Source organism: Macaca thibetana, chromosome 1 (assembly GCF_024542745.1).
Source record: "Macaca thibetana thibetana isolate TM-01 chromosome 1, ASM2454274v1, whole genome shotgun sequence".
NCBI lineage: Eukaryota > Metazoa > Chordata > Mammalia > Primates > Cercopithecidae > Macaca > Macaca thibetana.
In genome coordinates, this window is record NC_065578.1 from 62650565 (window position 1) to 62665622 (window position 15058).

Here is a 15058-nt window from a genome sequence, read left to right on the forward strand (position 1 = left end):
GATTAATGCTACTCTGAGTATCCTTTTTTGGCAACAGTTTTGACTTTTAGGACTATATTAATGGCTTATCTCATTTTAAAAAGTCAAAAAGCATGAGAAAAAAGTAAAATTCACGATCAAGAAAACCTATTTCAAATGAATACTTCAAATGATGAACTAATCCAAATAATTTTTGAAAACAGTAATTTGACTATGTATCTTTAATCTAAGCACAAAAAACTGCAAACAAATCTTGAATGCTTCGCAGGTTTGTTTTTAGCAGTGCTGTGAGCACAGGAATTCTGCAAGTATTTTGCGTGTGATGTAGGATTAAGCAAATGTGCAAATTTATTGCTGCTCTCAGGAGACAGAAATTTAGATTTGAGATGGGATAGAAATATGGAAAAGGGGAAGTCAAGGAAAAACCTTGTATCACTATGAACAGATGAATTTTTAAATGGTCAACCAGCAGAAGGTCAATTAATAAATACGGAAATGATGGAGTTAGAAAATTATGACTATGGCAATCATTATAGTAATAACTGACTCAGGCAAGAATCATCAATGTATGTTAAAACTACTGGGTGAAACATGACAAAGTACCTCGCCACAAAGTATTTATTAATTACAAAGGGAAAATGATTACTTTTTTTTTTTTTTTTGAGACGGAGTCTCGCTCTGTCGCCCAGGCTGGAGTGCAGTGGCGCGCTCTCGGCTCACTGCACGCTCCGCCTCCCCGGTTCATGCCATTCTCGTGCCTCAGACTCCCGAGTAGCTGGGACTACAGGCACCCGCCACCTTGCCTGGCTAGTTTTTTGTATTTTGTAGTAGAGACGGGGTTTCACCGTGTTAGGTGGGATGGTCTTGATCTCCTGACCTCGTGATCTGCCTGTCTTGGCCTCCTAAAGTGCTAGGATTACAGGCTTGAGCCACCGCGCCTGGCCAAATGATTACTTTTATAGTATATAAACCTGCTGAACGTCACTGTAATCAAATGATTAAAATTAATCAATAATAGGACAAAATATCTCTTGATGTAATTCAACATTCTTCTATATTTTTGCCCCAAAATACATAACATGACTAATGACAAAATATCAGGCAAACACAACTGAGGAATGATGTACAAAAAAGAGTCTACACTATTTAAAAAATAGGAATTGATTTCAGGACGTATTCATCAGTAAAAAAAGCAAAGTGAAAAGTAAGAAAAAACAAAATTTTTTTTTCTGACATTTCTAACAAAATGTCACTGTCAGAGAAGACAATAAAAGGTTAAAAAAATTGTTCTAGATTGAAGGAAACTTTAAGAACTATTTTGTAATATGTGACCTTGGATTGAATCCTGGATCAAGAGAAAAGCTGTGATAAAGAACATTACTGGGAAAATTTGAATTTGGAGTATATACTAGATAACAGTAATTATATCAATGTTAAATTTTCTGATTTTAATATTTTTACTATGGCTAAATAATGCTCTTCTTAGGAAATACACACTGAAGGATTTAGCGGTAAAAAAGGATGTCTGCAACTTCTCAAATATTCAGAAAAGTTTGGGTACCTATGTATGTGTGTGCACATGTGTGACAGAGAGAATAAAAGTACATGGTGACAAAATATTAACAATTTGTGACTCTGGGGGAGTGTTAAGGAATTCTTTTTAATATTCTTGCCAATTTTCTATAAATTTTAAATTATTTAAGAATCTAGAGTTTAAAAAATGTCTCTAAACTGTTAAAAGCATACACAGGCCGGGCGCGGTGGCTCAAGCCTGTAATCCCAGCACTTTGGGAGGCCGAGACGGGCGGATCACAAGGTCAGGAGATCGAGACCATCCTGGCTAACACGGCGAAACCCCGTCTCTACTAAAAACACAAAAAATTAGCCGGGCGAGGTGGCGGCGCCTGTGGTCCCAGCTACTCGGGAGGCTGAGGCAGGAGAATGGCGTGAACCCGGGAGGCGGAGCTTGCAGTGAGCTGAGATCTGGCCACTGCACTCCAGCCTGGGCGACAGAGCGAGACTCCGTCTCAAAAAAAAAAAAAAGCATACACAAGGTATTTATAGATATTTTACCCATGGAATTTTTTTCTTTTTTTTTCTTGATAGGGTATTTTTCTGTCTCCCAGGCTGGTGTGCAACCTGCAGTGCTAGAGTGATCCTCCCATCTCAGCTTCCTGAGTAGCTGGGACTACAAGCGTGCACCACCCAGGCCTGCTAATTAAAAAAATTTTTTTTTTGTAGAGATGGGATCTCCCTATATTGCTCAGGCTTGAACTTCTGAACTCAAGTGATCTGCTTGCCTTGACCTCCCAAAGTGCTGGGATTATAGGTGTGACTCACCACGCCCAGCCCAGTGAGAAATTTTGTTTGCAGTTCTTAAGCTTGTTTTCTACTTCATAAATTTAAGAACTCTACTTCATAAATTTTGTGTTTTTAAGGGTCTCAAGATTTTGGTTTAAATAAACAAAACTATGTATTTATAAAAATAATTTGAGTCATGTTTCTATTCAAATTTGTATTTTTATTGCATTTAACTTTTTAAAAATTTATTTTAATTAAAAAAAATTTTTTAAGATTGGAAACCATCAACTTGTATTGACAGCAATGATGACTTTTCTCTGTAGCCTATGGTAGTGGACAGAGTGGGCTGACCCAGGATGTTTTTATCTGTAGACTAACAATGACATACATACTTCTAAATAGCCAACTACTTTTTCCTAAAATGGAGCTGAAAGAATTCATAATGGTAACAAATTAGTGTTACAGATACATATTTTAATATGTAAAGGAGCTTTCACCTTTTATGTGAACTTTGGTACTGTGAAGACAGAGGCAATTTTGTTTAGATTTACCCAGATACGTTTCATTCCTAAGAAAAGCCTCTTGGCAATACGTTTATTCAGTTCTGAGAAATGGTGACATTTTGGAAACTTCTTTCAGAAACAGCAGTCACACATGTGGAACACTGGATTAAAATAAAAAATGCGGGCTCTATTTAAGCCCATATTTTTCTACATAGGATCGCAACATAGGGTTAGGACATCCTCCCCCGACCCTACACATTTCCAAAGGAAAATCCAATTTTAGAAGTTTCTACTTGCCAAACTTAAAAAACCCAGTCACCTGAAAGTTAGCCAGCAGGGCATTGCCACCAACCCCAAATAAAGCTGTAGCTTTCATCACGTGCACCAGACAAATCTACAAGGCTAGTTTCAGTATTCCTCTTTTAAAGAATTTATTTTAAACCTATTATACCACACAGCATGTTTCAAACACTGACATATAACTCCCTAATAAGATAAAACAAAGGCAAAAAGGTTTATCTTATTAGAAACAAGATACACCATCACTTACAGTCTTCAAATATCACTGCACTTTAACTTTCATAATTTGACAAAGCATTCATGAAAAAAGCTACAGACTAGTTTTAACAGACAAAAAATACCTTACCTGTAAGCAGACATGTGCCTGTCCTAAATTTTTTATTAGGTAAGAATTTTACAAACATTATTTATATTAGTGGTAATGGAGAGTATTGCACCTTCTCCAAGCTGCAGGGTGAGAACCACCAAGAGTGTGGTGGAACTTATGGCCCTTCCAAAGCCATGGCTCTTTCGGCCTGCAGATGTCAGCCTCCACCTCCTGGGCTCAAATGATTCTCCTAACTCAACCTCCTATGTAGCTGGGTCCACAGGTGCACACTACCATGCTTGGCTAATTTTTTTATTTTTTGTAGAGATGGGGTCTCATTTTGTTGCCCAGGCTGGTCTCTTAACTCCTTGCCTCAAGTGATCCTCCCTCCTTGGCCTCCCAGAGTCCTGGGATTACAGGCCAGTGATGGATATTGACTATTCACTAGCTTTTGGAAATAAGAAAATTTATTTAGAAACTTGTTTTGTAGTTTATAATCATTAACATTTAGTGTTCTCATAGAAATAGATTATTTGTTCTAATTGGCTAAGAATGTATTTAAAAAGCATCTTGCTTTCTAAATTATAGTTATTTTCTAGGGTTATTTTTTTCTTTTTTTGAGACAGGGTCTCGCTCTGTCACCCAGGCTAGAGTGCATTCGTATGATCATCACTTACTGTAGCCTTGACCTCCTGGGCCCCAGTGATCCTCCCACCTCAGCCTCCCGAGTAGCTGGGACTACAGGCATGTACCACCACACCCAGCTACTAGGGAGGCTGAAGCAGGATAATAGCTTGAGCCCAGGAGGCAGAGGTTGCAGCGAGCCGAGATTGCATCATTGCACTCCAGCCTGGGCGACACAACGAGACTCTGTCTCAAAAAAAAAAAAAAAGTATCATTTTTTTTTTTTTTTTTTTTTAGAGACAGGGTCTCACTGTGGCACCCAGGCTGGCATGCAGTGGCTATTTACAGGAGGGATCATAGTGTACTACAGCCCTGAACTCCTGGCCTCAAGCAATTTTCTTTCCTCAGTCTCCTGACAGAATTTTTTTTTTTTTTTTTTTTTTTTTTTTTTTGAGACAGAGTCTTGCTCTGTCACCCAGGCTGTAGTACCGTGGCACGATATCAACTCACTGCAACCTCCCAACCCGGGTTCAAGTGATTCTCCTGCTTCAGCCTCCTGTGTAGCTGGGACCACAGGCGCCCGCCAGCACGCCCAGCTAATTTTTGTATTTTTAGTAGAGACAGGGAGAACTCCCAGCCTAAAGTGATCTGCCCGCCTTGGCCTCCCAAAGTGCTGGGATTACAGGTGTGAGCCACCACACCTGGCCCGTTATTTTTATATGTTGTAAAATGTCTCAGCTCATACTTAAATTCACTAATTATAACACCAATTCATGGAGTGATATACTTAAATAACAGAGATCTTTAGAAACAAATATGGAGAGAAATTAATAAATTAAATAAACAGAGGCAAATTCCTATGTGACTCATAACAATGGTTCTTGTTCTTCCCTTGCTCCTTGAAGCCCACTGCCATGGGAGCTATTGTTTTAAAAGTCTGAGCTCTAAAGAAATTGATGGGTTTACAAGAAGAAAGAAGGAAAGACACTATTAAGTGGAGCTGATTCGGGGAGAAAAACAACAGGCTTGATTATCTGGTATCACTTTTGTCCAAAAACATTTCCTCCTTTGCTGCCTATTTACACTTTATGTAACTGCATCAGAAATTAATTCGGTTTAGCAGGCACCTGCTTTCAAATACAAGATTATCTGTGATTTATAAATTTTTACTTGCTACTTGCTTTCGTTGTATATCCTTTTGTATAATTTGAACTTTTTCCTGGGTACATATATTTCCTATGTTAAAAAACATTAAATAAGTTAAACAAAAAAGAATGCTTTCTGTTAATATCCAGTTGAGATCAGTTCACTGAGGAAACAAAAGCTTTGATTAGGAGTAGGAAGAAATAATTTACAACAAAAATATTTGTGGGGCAGAAAAGACTGAAACATGCAAATATTTGGAGCTGGAGGAGCAGTATGTCAAGGGCAAACAGCTACTAAAAGCAAATAATGGACAGATGTAGGAGATGCCAAACAATGAGGATTCTTTGAAAAACTCTTCTCTTTGTCCCTAAAGTATTTTAAATGGCACTCAGTTTCCACATCTTTTAATCTGGACTACTACCAAAACTATAGTTCAGCTATATCATGAAATAAATAGATCTGTGCCCTGACTCAGGGCTGTAACCACAGATTATAACACTATTTGCATGGAAAATGCATTCTGAGTTCCATGTAAATGACTCCAAAAACATTTGTAAACATAACCCATTTCTAAATTGAGGAAGGTATATTAACTTACAGCATAAGATCATAAGCTCCCAGGCTGCAAGCAGAATCTCACACCTGTAATCCCAGAATTTTGGGAGGCCTGGGTGAGTGGATTGCTTGAGCCCAGGGGTTTGATACTAGCTTGGGTAACATGGCGAAACCCTGTCTCTGCAAAAATACACAAAAATTAGTAGGGCGTGGTGGTGTGGACCTGTAGTCTCAGCTACGCAGGAGGCTAAGGTGGGAGGACTGCTTGAACCCAGGAGGTTGAGGCTGCACTGAATGGCGATCACACCATTGTGCTCCAGCCTGGGCAACAGAGTGAGACCCTGTCTCAGGGCAAAAAAACAAAAAAACAAACCAAAAAAAAAACATAAGCTCCCAATGGGGAGAAACTTCATTTTCCTTATCTTTACTCTTTAGTGTCCACTGGTGTGGTAGATAGAAGATACACTGAAATGGTAAATGAGCTAAACATATGCACTACTTTGAAAATTTAACCCCCATTCTGCTTAATTCAATCCTTCCAGGAAGACGATACGAATACAGTTGTCCCTCAGTATCTGTGGAGAATTGGTTCCAGGACTTCAGCAGATACCAAAATCCATGGAGGCTCAAGTCTCCTATATAAAATGGTGCATTTGCATATAACCTATGCACATCCTCCCATATACTTTAATCATCTCTAGATTACTTATAATACCTAACACAATGTAAATGCTACATAAATAGTTGTTATACTGTATTGGTTTAGGAAATAATAACAAGAAAAAAGTCTGTATATGTTCAGTACAGATGCAACCATTCATTTTTTTCTCAAAATATTTTCAATCTGTCATTGGTTGAATCCACAAATGTGTAATACACACATATGGAGAGCCATCTGTATTCTTTCCAGGCTTTTCCTACGTAGACAGTAGCTTTCTGCAGATAATGTCTTCATTCAAAGGAACCACCGACAGGACAATATGAAAATGATTGGTTGCTGGCCTGTAGGCCTTCCAGGTTCCTCTAGATCTCTCTCTGCTGGCTTCACTGTTTCTAGTTCCATCCTGAACCAGCTATTTGTTAGACACTTTGTTCCTAAACCACGTATTACTTCTCCATCCATGTAAATCTGAAGTAAATGTCTTACTCTATTTTACCCTGAGCTGGTCTATTATGCATATGCTGGGAGAACTGGGCTCAATGAGTATTAAAATTAAGGCATCATATATAACCATTATAGAATATCACAAACCACATCACAACTAAGGTATTTTACTTATTTAAGAGAGAATATTTCAGGTCAGGTATAAACTATTAATTTCTACAAATAAATTCTTTTAAATGGTCACTTTAACAAATACGAACATCTTCCTGCAGAATACACATATGTAATTTCAAAAATAACAAACTTACTCATCATTGTCTTTTGTTGTCGATTCTTTGCTTTCAGTTAAACTGGGGTGATTCAATTTTTTTCTCTTTTCTATATATGTGTAATAAAGAAAAGGACATAAAGTTAAAGGAGAAATCATCAAATTTTAAATAGAATTTTGTCAAATTTTAAATAGAAAGTAAAAAGGTGGACAAATGGAAGGGAGGTGGGAAAAGAAAAAGTATCCTATTTTGTTTTTTTTTTCCATTTCCTATTTGCCTAATTTCTTATTCACAATACCACATAAGAAAAAATAATCTTTTGAATAAAATTTCAATTGAAGGTTGGTATATTAAAGAGAAATCCAATATGATTCCATAATTAGGTTAAAATGCATTAGTAAACTTTATTAGATAAAGGATACTTTCATCAAAGATTTTAATCAATGATATTATATTAAGGCTTCCAGTTTGCATTATTCCACCTCTATTTTTTTTCTCAAGTTAACAACAAGGGATTGGTGATACTGATACTCAGAAAATAGTTAAGTTCCTCATAGTAACATTGTAAAATAAATTTGATTTTAGGGGTAAAAGTACCTTTTAATTTTATTTTTAAATTGACACTAAATATTTATAGTATATAACATGTTCTGAAATATGTATATATTGTAAAATGGCTAAACCAAACTAGTTAACATATCTACTACCTTACATACTTACCATTTTTTTGTGGTATGAACACTGAAAGTCTACTTTCTTAGCAATTTTCAACTGTATAATACGTTGCTATCAATTATAGTCAATTATACAATAATTGAACTTGTTCCTCCTGTCTAGCTGAAATTTTTATCATTTGGTCAACATGTTCCCAATCACTCAGCCCTCCCGACCAGCAGACCCTGGTAACCACCACTCTATTTTCTGTTCTATGATTTTGACTTTTTTAGATCCCACTTATAAGTGAGATCATGTGATATTTGTCTTTCTGTGCCTGGCTTACTTCCCTTAACATAATATCCTCCAGGTTCATTCATGTTGTCCCAAGTGGCAGGATTTCCCTCTTTTTAAAGGTTAAGAGCATTCCATTGAGTATATATACCATATTTTCCTTATCCATTCATCTGTTCATGGGCACTTAGGTTGATTTAGTATCTTAGCTATCGTGAATAATGGTGCAATGAACATGGGAATCCAGATATTTCTTTGACATACTGATTTAATATCCTTTGAATATACACCCAGTAGTGGGATTGCTGGGTCATATGGTAATTTTATTTAAATTTTTTGAGGACCTGAATCTTTAAATGTGTATTTATTTAGTAAATCCTTGGAAAGATCTAAGTATATCATTCATTATTTATTTAAGATAACAGGCTGGGCGCAGTGGCTCACGCCTGTAATCCCAGCACTTTGGGAGGCCGAGGCAGGCGGACCACAAGGTCAGGAGATCGAGACCATCCTGGCTAACTCGGTGAAACCCTGTCTCTACTAAAAACACAAAAAATTAGCCGGGCGCGGTGGCGGGTGCCTGTAGTCCCAGCTACTCGGGAGGCTGAGGCAGGAGAATGGCATGAACCTGGGAGGCAGAGCTTGCAGTGAGCTGAGATCGCGCCACTGCACTCCAGCCTGGGCAACAGAGCAAGACTCCGTCTCAAAAAAAAAAAAAAAAAAAAAGATAACAATAAAATAAATAAATGGTTACATTCCATTTAAAATGCCATCTAGTTATCCAAGGTCATAGCTTATCTAAACTTTTACAAGTTTCACAAATTGACAGAGGCACACGTGAAGACATAAGATGTAACTAAGTCATAATCCTTCATATGCTCACTGGGTTGAAATGTAAGTTTGTTTGATTTTATAGCTCTTGTAGAACATAATGTTTGTACTTATCAATGGTTAAGCAGATAATTGTTTTATGAGCTATTTAGTTGTTTGTTCTAGAGTACTTTATACTACCATATACACCAAGTACTTTAAACACATTTGATACATAATTAGCAAGTATTTGAGGATACATATTAGTACAGTTAAGATTTTCAGTGCCTTGCATATACTAGCTTTTGATGTTTATTGAATGAATAAACAAGCAAATGAATGAATAACCCAAACTGTTGACCACTAATAAAAAAGAGTCAAAAGAAACTCAATTTCATTGAGTCCACTGGTTCAGAAGTCGATTAATAATAACTCCTCTCATTGTTACTTTGAACCTATGTCTTCCTCAAAAACAATAACAACAACAACAAAAACCTATCATGTTACCCCAAAATAGTCTCTAATGGCAAAAGGAGAAAAAAGTTATAATTTAGAAATTTTGTTAAAGCACTAGTTATTTCTCTTGTTTATGAACTATGCCTTATTTGACAAGTCAGTATCCTTGTTTCAAACGGAATAAATTAATATGGTTAAAAATGTAGTAAAGAATGTAAGGGGAAAAGAATAACAATATTTTGTGATTTTAGAGAGTTTTGGAGTAATAAATTAAAATCTGTCTCTGAAAAAAGTTAAGCTGAAAATGAATGTTTTGTGGAAAACCACAAATGAAAACCCAAATGTACCTTAAACCTTTATTTCAGAAAATCTTTGCCTAAAGGTCAATACTAATTTCCTGAATTTTGTACTATGCTGTTTGCATTCAGTAAGGCTCCAAAATTAAGTATTAAAATTACTTTGTTCCTGTTTTTTTTTTTTTTTTTTTTTTTTGAGACGGAGTCTCACGCTGTTGCCCAGGCTGGAGTGCAGTGGCGCGATCTCGGCTCACTGCAAGCTCCGCCTCCTCGGTTCACGCCATTCTCCTGCCTCAGCCTCCTGAGTAGCTAGGACTACAGGCGCCCGCCACCGCGCCCGGCTAATTTTTTGTATTTTTTTTTAGTAGAGACGGGGTTTCACTGTGGTCTCGATCTCCTGACCTTGTGATCCGCCCGCCTCGGCCTCCCAAAGTGCTGGGATTACAGGCTTGAGCCACCGCGCCCGGCCTACTTTGTTCCTTTAACTTGTAATTCGTTTTCACATTTCAGCACTAATAGCAAAAAATGTCAGGTAAGAAATAGTAAAGAATGTTATTTGAATTTTCACTAGGTATTCAATGCCTTTTTAAATATTTTTATTATAAGAGAACTAGTCAAATATCTCACCCTGTAAAAATGCATCAATAGTATTAACTTCAGTCTTCTCGTGGAAGGATTTATGATTTTAAATAATTTTCAGCTGTTAAATATGAAGAATTTTAATATTTCTAAGAGTAATACTTAGATCAGTTATTAGACTGTTGAGTAATACAACATATTGAGTAGTAAATGAGTTTTCCAGTTACTTAATACATTCCTTTATTTCATTCCATTCTATTAAAAAAAAGTAAGCACAATGAATATATACAAAAGGACTGTGGAATCTATATGGTATTTTTCTTGTGAGATTATATGTAAAAGTGAGCAAACACTTGTGTATTTGACTCTCTTTAAGTGCAGTGTTACAAAACATTGGTGACAAATGTACCATCACTGAATCTGAACTAGATTCAGAATTGTATTTGAGCTTTTTGGTAAGGCTCCAGGGAGCTCTTTCCCTAACCAATGAAGATAGCTTTCAACAAATTGTTGACACTTGGAAGCACAATCAATAGTGATGACAATGGCTAACACTTACATGGTATTAACTAGGGCCAGGCATTGCTTTAAATATGTTACATATGATATCTAATTAACTTGCACAACTCTGACACAGTCACTCTTGTTCCCATTTTACAGATGAGAAAATAGAAGTACAGAATGGTTACATAACTTATCCCAGTCCATAAAGTTAGTGAGTGAGGACTGAAACCCAGACATTTAGCTGAAGACTGTGCTCTTAACCATGATGCAATGCTTATTAATAGACTAATGTAGGCTGGGCACAGTGGTTCACGCCTGTAATCCTAGCACTTTGGGAGGCCGAGGTGGGTGGACTGCCTGAGCTCAGGAGTTTGAGACCAGCCTGGGCAACACGGTGAAACCCTGTCTCTACTAAAATACAAAAAAATTACCCGGGCACAGCAGTATGTGCCTATAATCCCAGCTACTTGGGAGGATGAGACAGGACAATCACTTGAACCTGGGAGGCAGAGGTTGCAGTGAGCCAAGATTACACCACTGCACTCCAGCCTGTGTGACAGAATGAGACTCCATCTTCAAAAAAAAAAAAAAAAAAAAAAATTAATGTAAAGTCCAAACAGGTTTAAGCTGGTATCATGCTGCTTATAGGTACCCTTACTTTATAGTTGATAAATATTATAGGCAATAATTTTGGTCTCAAACAAAAAGTTAAGAGTTGGGAAAACCTTGATCCACAGAGGTTTAGTGATTTGTCTAAGGCGGTCAAACAAAAGTTAGTAACTTCTTTCTGAAAAGGTTACTTGCATGTAGATCAAGTTGAGGCCTGCAGGCAAAGAGGTGAATGAGATACTGATACAGTCCTGCTATTCTTTTAATAAACCAAATTAATATTAATAAACTAGAGTGGTAGGTAAATAACCTCTTTAGAGGATCAACTCATAAAAAATAACAATATTAATTTTTTTTTTCTTTTTTTGAGACAGAGTCTCACTTTGCTAGCCCAGCCAACCACTGCCTCCCAGGTTCAAGTGATTCTCCTGCCTCAGCCTCCTGAGCAGCTGGGACTACAGGCATACACCACCAGGCCTGGCTAATTTTTGTATTTTTAGTAGAGACTGGGTGTCGCCATGTTGGCCAGGCTAATCCTGAACTCCCGACCTCAGGTGATTTGCCCACCTCAGCCCCTCAAAGTGCTGGGATTACAGGAGTGAGCCACTGCACACGGCTGAATGGTTCTTTTTCACTCAAAATGAAAACACCTTTATTAAGTCGCATAGATAGAAATGTAACAACATTCTTAAAATATTACTTACACTATTGAATAGAAGGTTATCGCTGAGAAAACTGAAATAACTTTTTATCTACTAAAACAGTAATATTTGGGAAGCAGTAACAAAAATACAGGTTTTTTACATCTTTCATTCAGATTACTTTGTGTTGACTGGGTACTTGACAGTCTGATAACTGACCTAAGTGTTATTCTTAGAAATATTAAAACTTGTCATATTTAAAAGCTGAAAAGTATTTAAAAGCCTAAGTCTTTCCATGAAAATATTGAGATTAATATTATTGATCTACATTTTACAGGGTAAGATATTTGAATAGTTCTTTTACAATAAAAATGTTTAGCATTTGGCCCACACCTCAGATTGCTCACCACAGATTTAAGGAGATAGTATAGTAGTTTATCAGCTCCTTTACATATTGTTTGTTCCTTCTGCTACTTGAAAAAAAATCAGTCTTGCCAGAGGGCTACCATTTCATTAGACTTTTCAGAGAACTAGCTTTTGACTTGTTGCTTACTATCCTGTTTTCAATTTATAATTTCTCTTCATATCATTATTTCCTTTCTGCTTTGGGGGGTTCATTCTGTTGTTCTTTTTCAGTCATTCTGAGTTGAATGCTTGACTCAATAGTTTTCAATCATTCTTCCTTTTTAAATACAGTCATGAGCAGTATAACACTTTGGTGAGTGACAAACCACATACATGACAATGGTCCCATAGGATTATAACACCATATTTCTACTGTACCTTTTCTACTCAGATATGTTTAAATATACCAATACCATTATGTTTTGATTGCCTATGGTATTCAGTACAGTCCACTGTATAGGTTTGCAGCCTACAAACAACAGGCTATACCATATAGCATAAATGTGTAGTAGGCTATGCCATCTAGGTTTGTGTAAGTACAATCTATGATGTTCATACAACGACAAAATCACTGAACAATGCCTTTCTCAGAAGGTATCCCCATTGTTAAGTGACACAGGACTGTATATGCATTTGTAAGTACAGTTGGCCCTCTGTATTAGTGGGTTCTATATCTGTGGATTCAACCAACCATGGATCAAAAATACTTTGTTTAAAAAAAGGATGGTTGCATCTGTACTGAACATATACAGACTTTTCCTTGTCATAATTCCCTAAACAATACAGTATAACTATTTCCATAGCACTTACATTGTATTAGGTATATAAGTAATCTTGAGATAATTTAAAGTATATAGGAGGGTGTATTGGTCATATGCAAATACTATACTATTTTCTACAAGGGACTTGAGGGTCTGTGGACCTTGAAAACTGAGGGGGATCCAGGAACCAATTCCCCAGATATGAAGGAAGGACTGCATAAAGCTTCCACCAAGAACTGCTTTAGTATAATGTAGGTATAAATTTCTCCTCTAAGTGCTGACATGTTTTCATTATCATTCAATTCTAAATATTTTATACTTTCCATTGTAATTTTTCTGATCAATGAATTATTTAGAAGTTTCTTGGTTTCCAAACATACAGGTTAAAATTTTTGGAGGGCTGCCTTTTCATTATTGATTCCTAATTGTATGAAATTTTAGTCAGAGAGTGTGAGCTATATGACTGTAATTTTTAGTACAGTGAGACCTCCTCTGTAACTCCAAGCTGGGTACATTTTTGTGAACATTCTATGTGTGCTTTATTATATGTTGGGTATTTTTCTGACCACAGCTCGTTAGATAAGCTTGCTAATTATGTACAACTTGCCTATATCCTTCCTTTTTAACCTCTTCATCAGTTTCTGAAAGAGATAGTTTAAAATCTCCTACAATGACTGTGGATTTATCAGTTTCTCCCTTGTTATCCTGTCGTATTTCATCATGTTTTGAGTTTTTTAGATGCACATATGGCTCAGGATCCTTTTGTTTTTGGAGTGGTGAATCTTTCTCTATCTCTTATGAAAAGAGCCCCATTATCTTCAATAAAGCCTTTTAGGCGTAAAGTCTATTTCAGCCTATCTATTTTTGTAGCAACTACTAGCTTTTTTTAAAAAAGCTAGTATTTGCTTTGTTTTCTTTTTCCATTCCTTCAAATTTAATTGTCTTATGTCTTTTCTTAAAGTCTAATTAATTAAAACGGCTATTAATTAAAATGGCTAAAATATGTACAGAACATATACTATTAATATATGTCAAGTACCATTCTAAGTGCTTTCTGTGTATTAATTCATTTAATCCTCAAAATTCTGAGGTAGGAATTACTATCTTCTCCATTTTGCAGGCAAGAAAACAAAAAATACAATGAAGTCAAGTGATAGGTATCTCATCATTTGCCTGAAAATACAAGGACCTTAATGAGTTAATTGGTGCAGCACACCAACATGGCACATGTACACATATGTAACAAACCTGCACCTTATGCACATGTACCCTAGAACTTAAAGTATAAAAACAAACAAACAAACAAAAAACCACATCGTAACTCTTATCTGTTGCCTCCTTATCTTCCATGCTAGTGTGGTCTATTATTTGTTTTTCACTCGCTCTCCAATTGTTTGACTTTTGCTTTATAGTCAGCAAAACTTGTAATTAGATTAACACGTTTGCTAATTCACTTTTTCATTATTGCTTTTTGCAATTCCACTCCTTTATCTGAGGTTCACTTTACCTCTTAGAGAAATAACTTATTTTGTAGCTATTTCACTGAGAATCTGTGAGTGGCAAACTCTCTGAGACTGTCTGAAAATATCTTTATTTCATCCTCACTTCCTGGATAAAAACTCAACTGTGATTCCTAATTGATACTATTATTGCATTTTCTGCTGGAGTCTACTGATATAAATAAGAGTTTATCAGTCTGTTATTCTCTTGTAGGTACTATCTTTTCTCTGGTTGCCCTTAAAATTTTGTCTTTGATGTTCTACATACAGTTTTATCATGAAATAACTAGATGTGGATCTGTTTTACTTTATCCTGCGCAGACTTTGCATGCTACTCTAATTTGCACATTCTTATCTTTCCTTAATTACGAAAAACTGATAGTCCTTATATCTTAGAATACTGCCTACAGCCTATTCTCCGTATTTCCTCCTTGTAGAACTCCAACTTGGCAGATGTTGGA

General features: G+C 36.4%; 1 protein-coding gene and 1 long non-coding RNA gene across 5 annotated transcripts in view; both read right to left on the reverse strand.

Moving 5' to 3' along the window:
- Window positions 1–15058, reverse strand: part of LOC126934963 (uncharacterized) — a 159699-nt gene that overhangs the window by 84427 nt on the left and 60214 nt on the right. The gene's annotated exons all lie outside the window — the stretch shown is intronic.
- Window positions 1–15058, reverse strand: part of ITGB3BP (integrin subunit beta 3 binding protein) — a 74760-nt gene that overhangs the window by 22678 nt on the left and 37024 nt on the right. For all 4 annotated transcript variants that reach the window (XM_050755608.1, XM_050755679.1, XM_050755762.1 and 1 more), the window contains exon 4: window positions 7129–7198. In XM_050755608.1, coding sequence (XP_050611565.1) covers window positions 7129–7198 — 70 coding nt within the window. The remainder of the gene's footprint in view (window positions 1–7128; window positions 7199–15058) is intronic.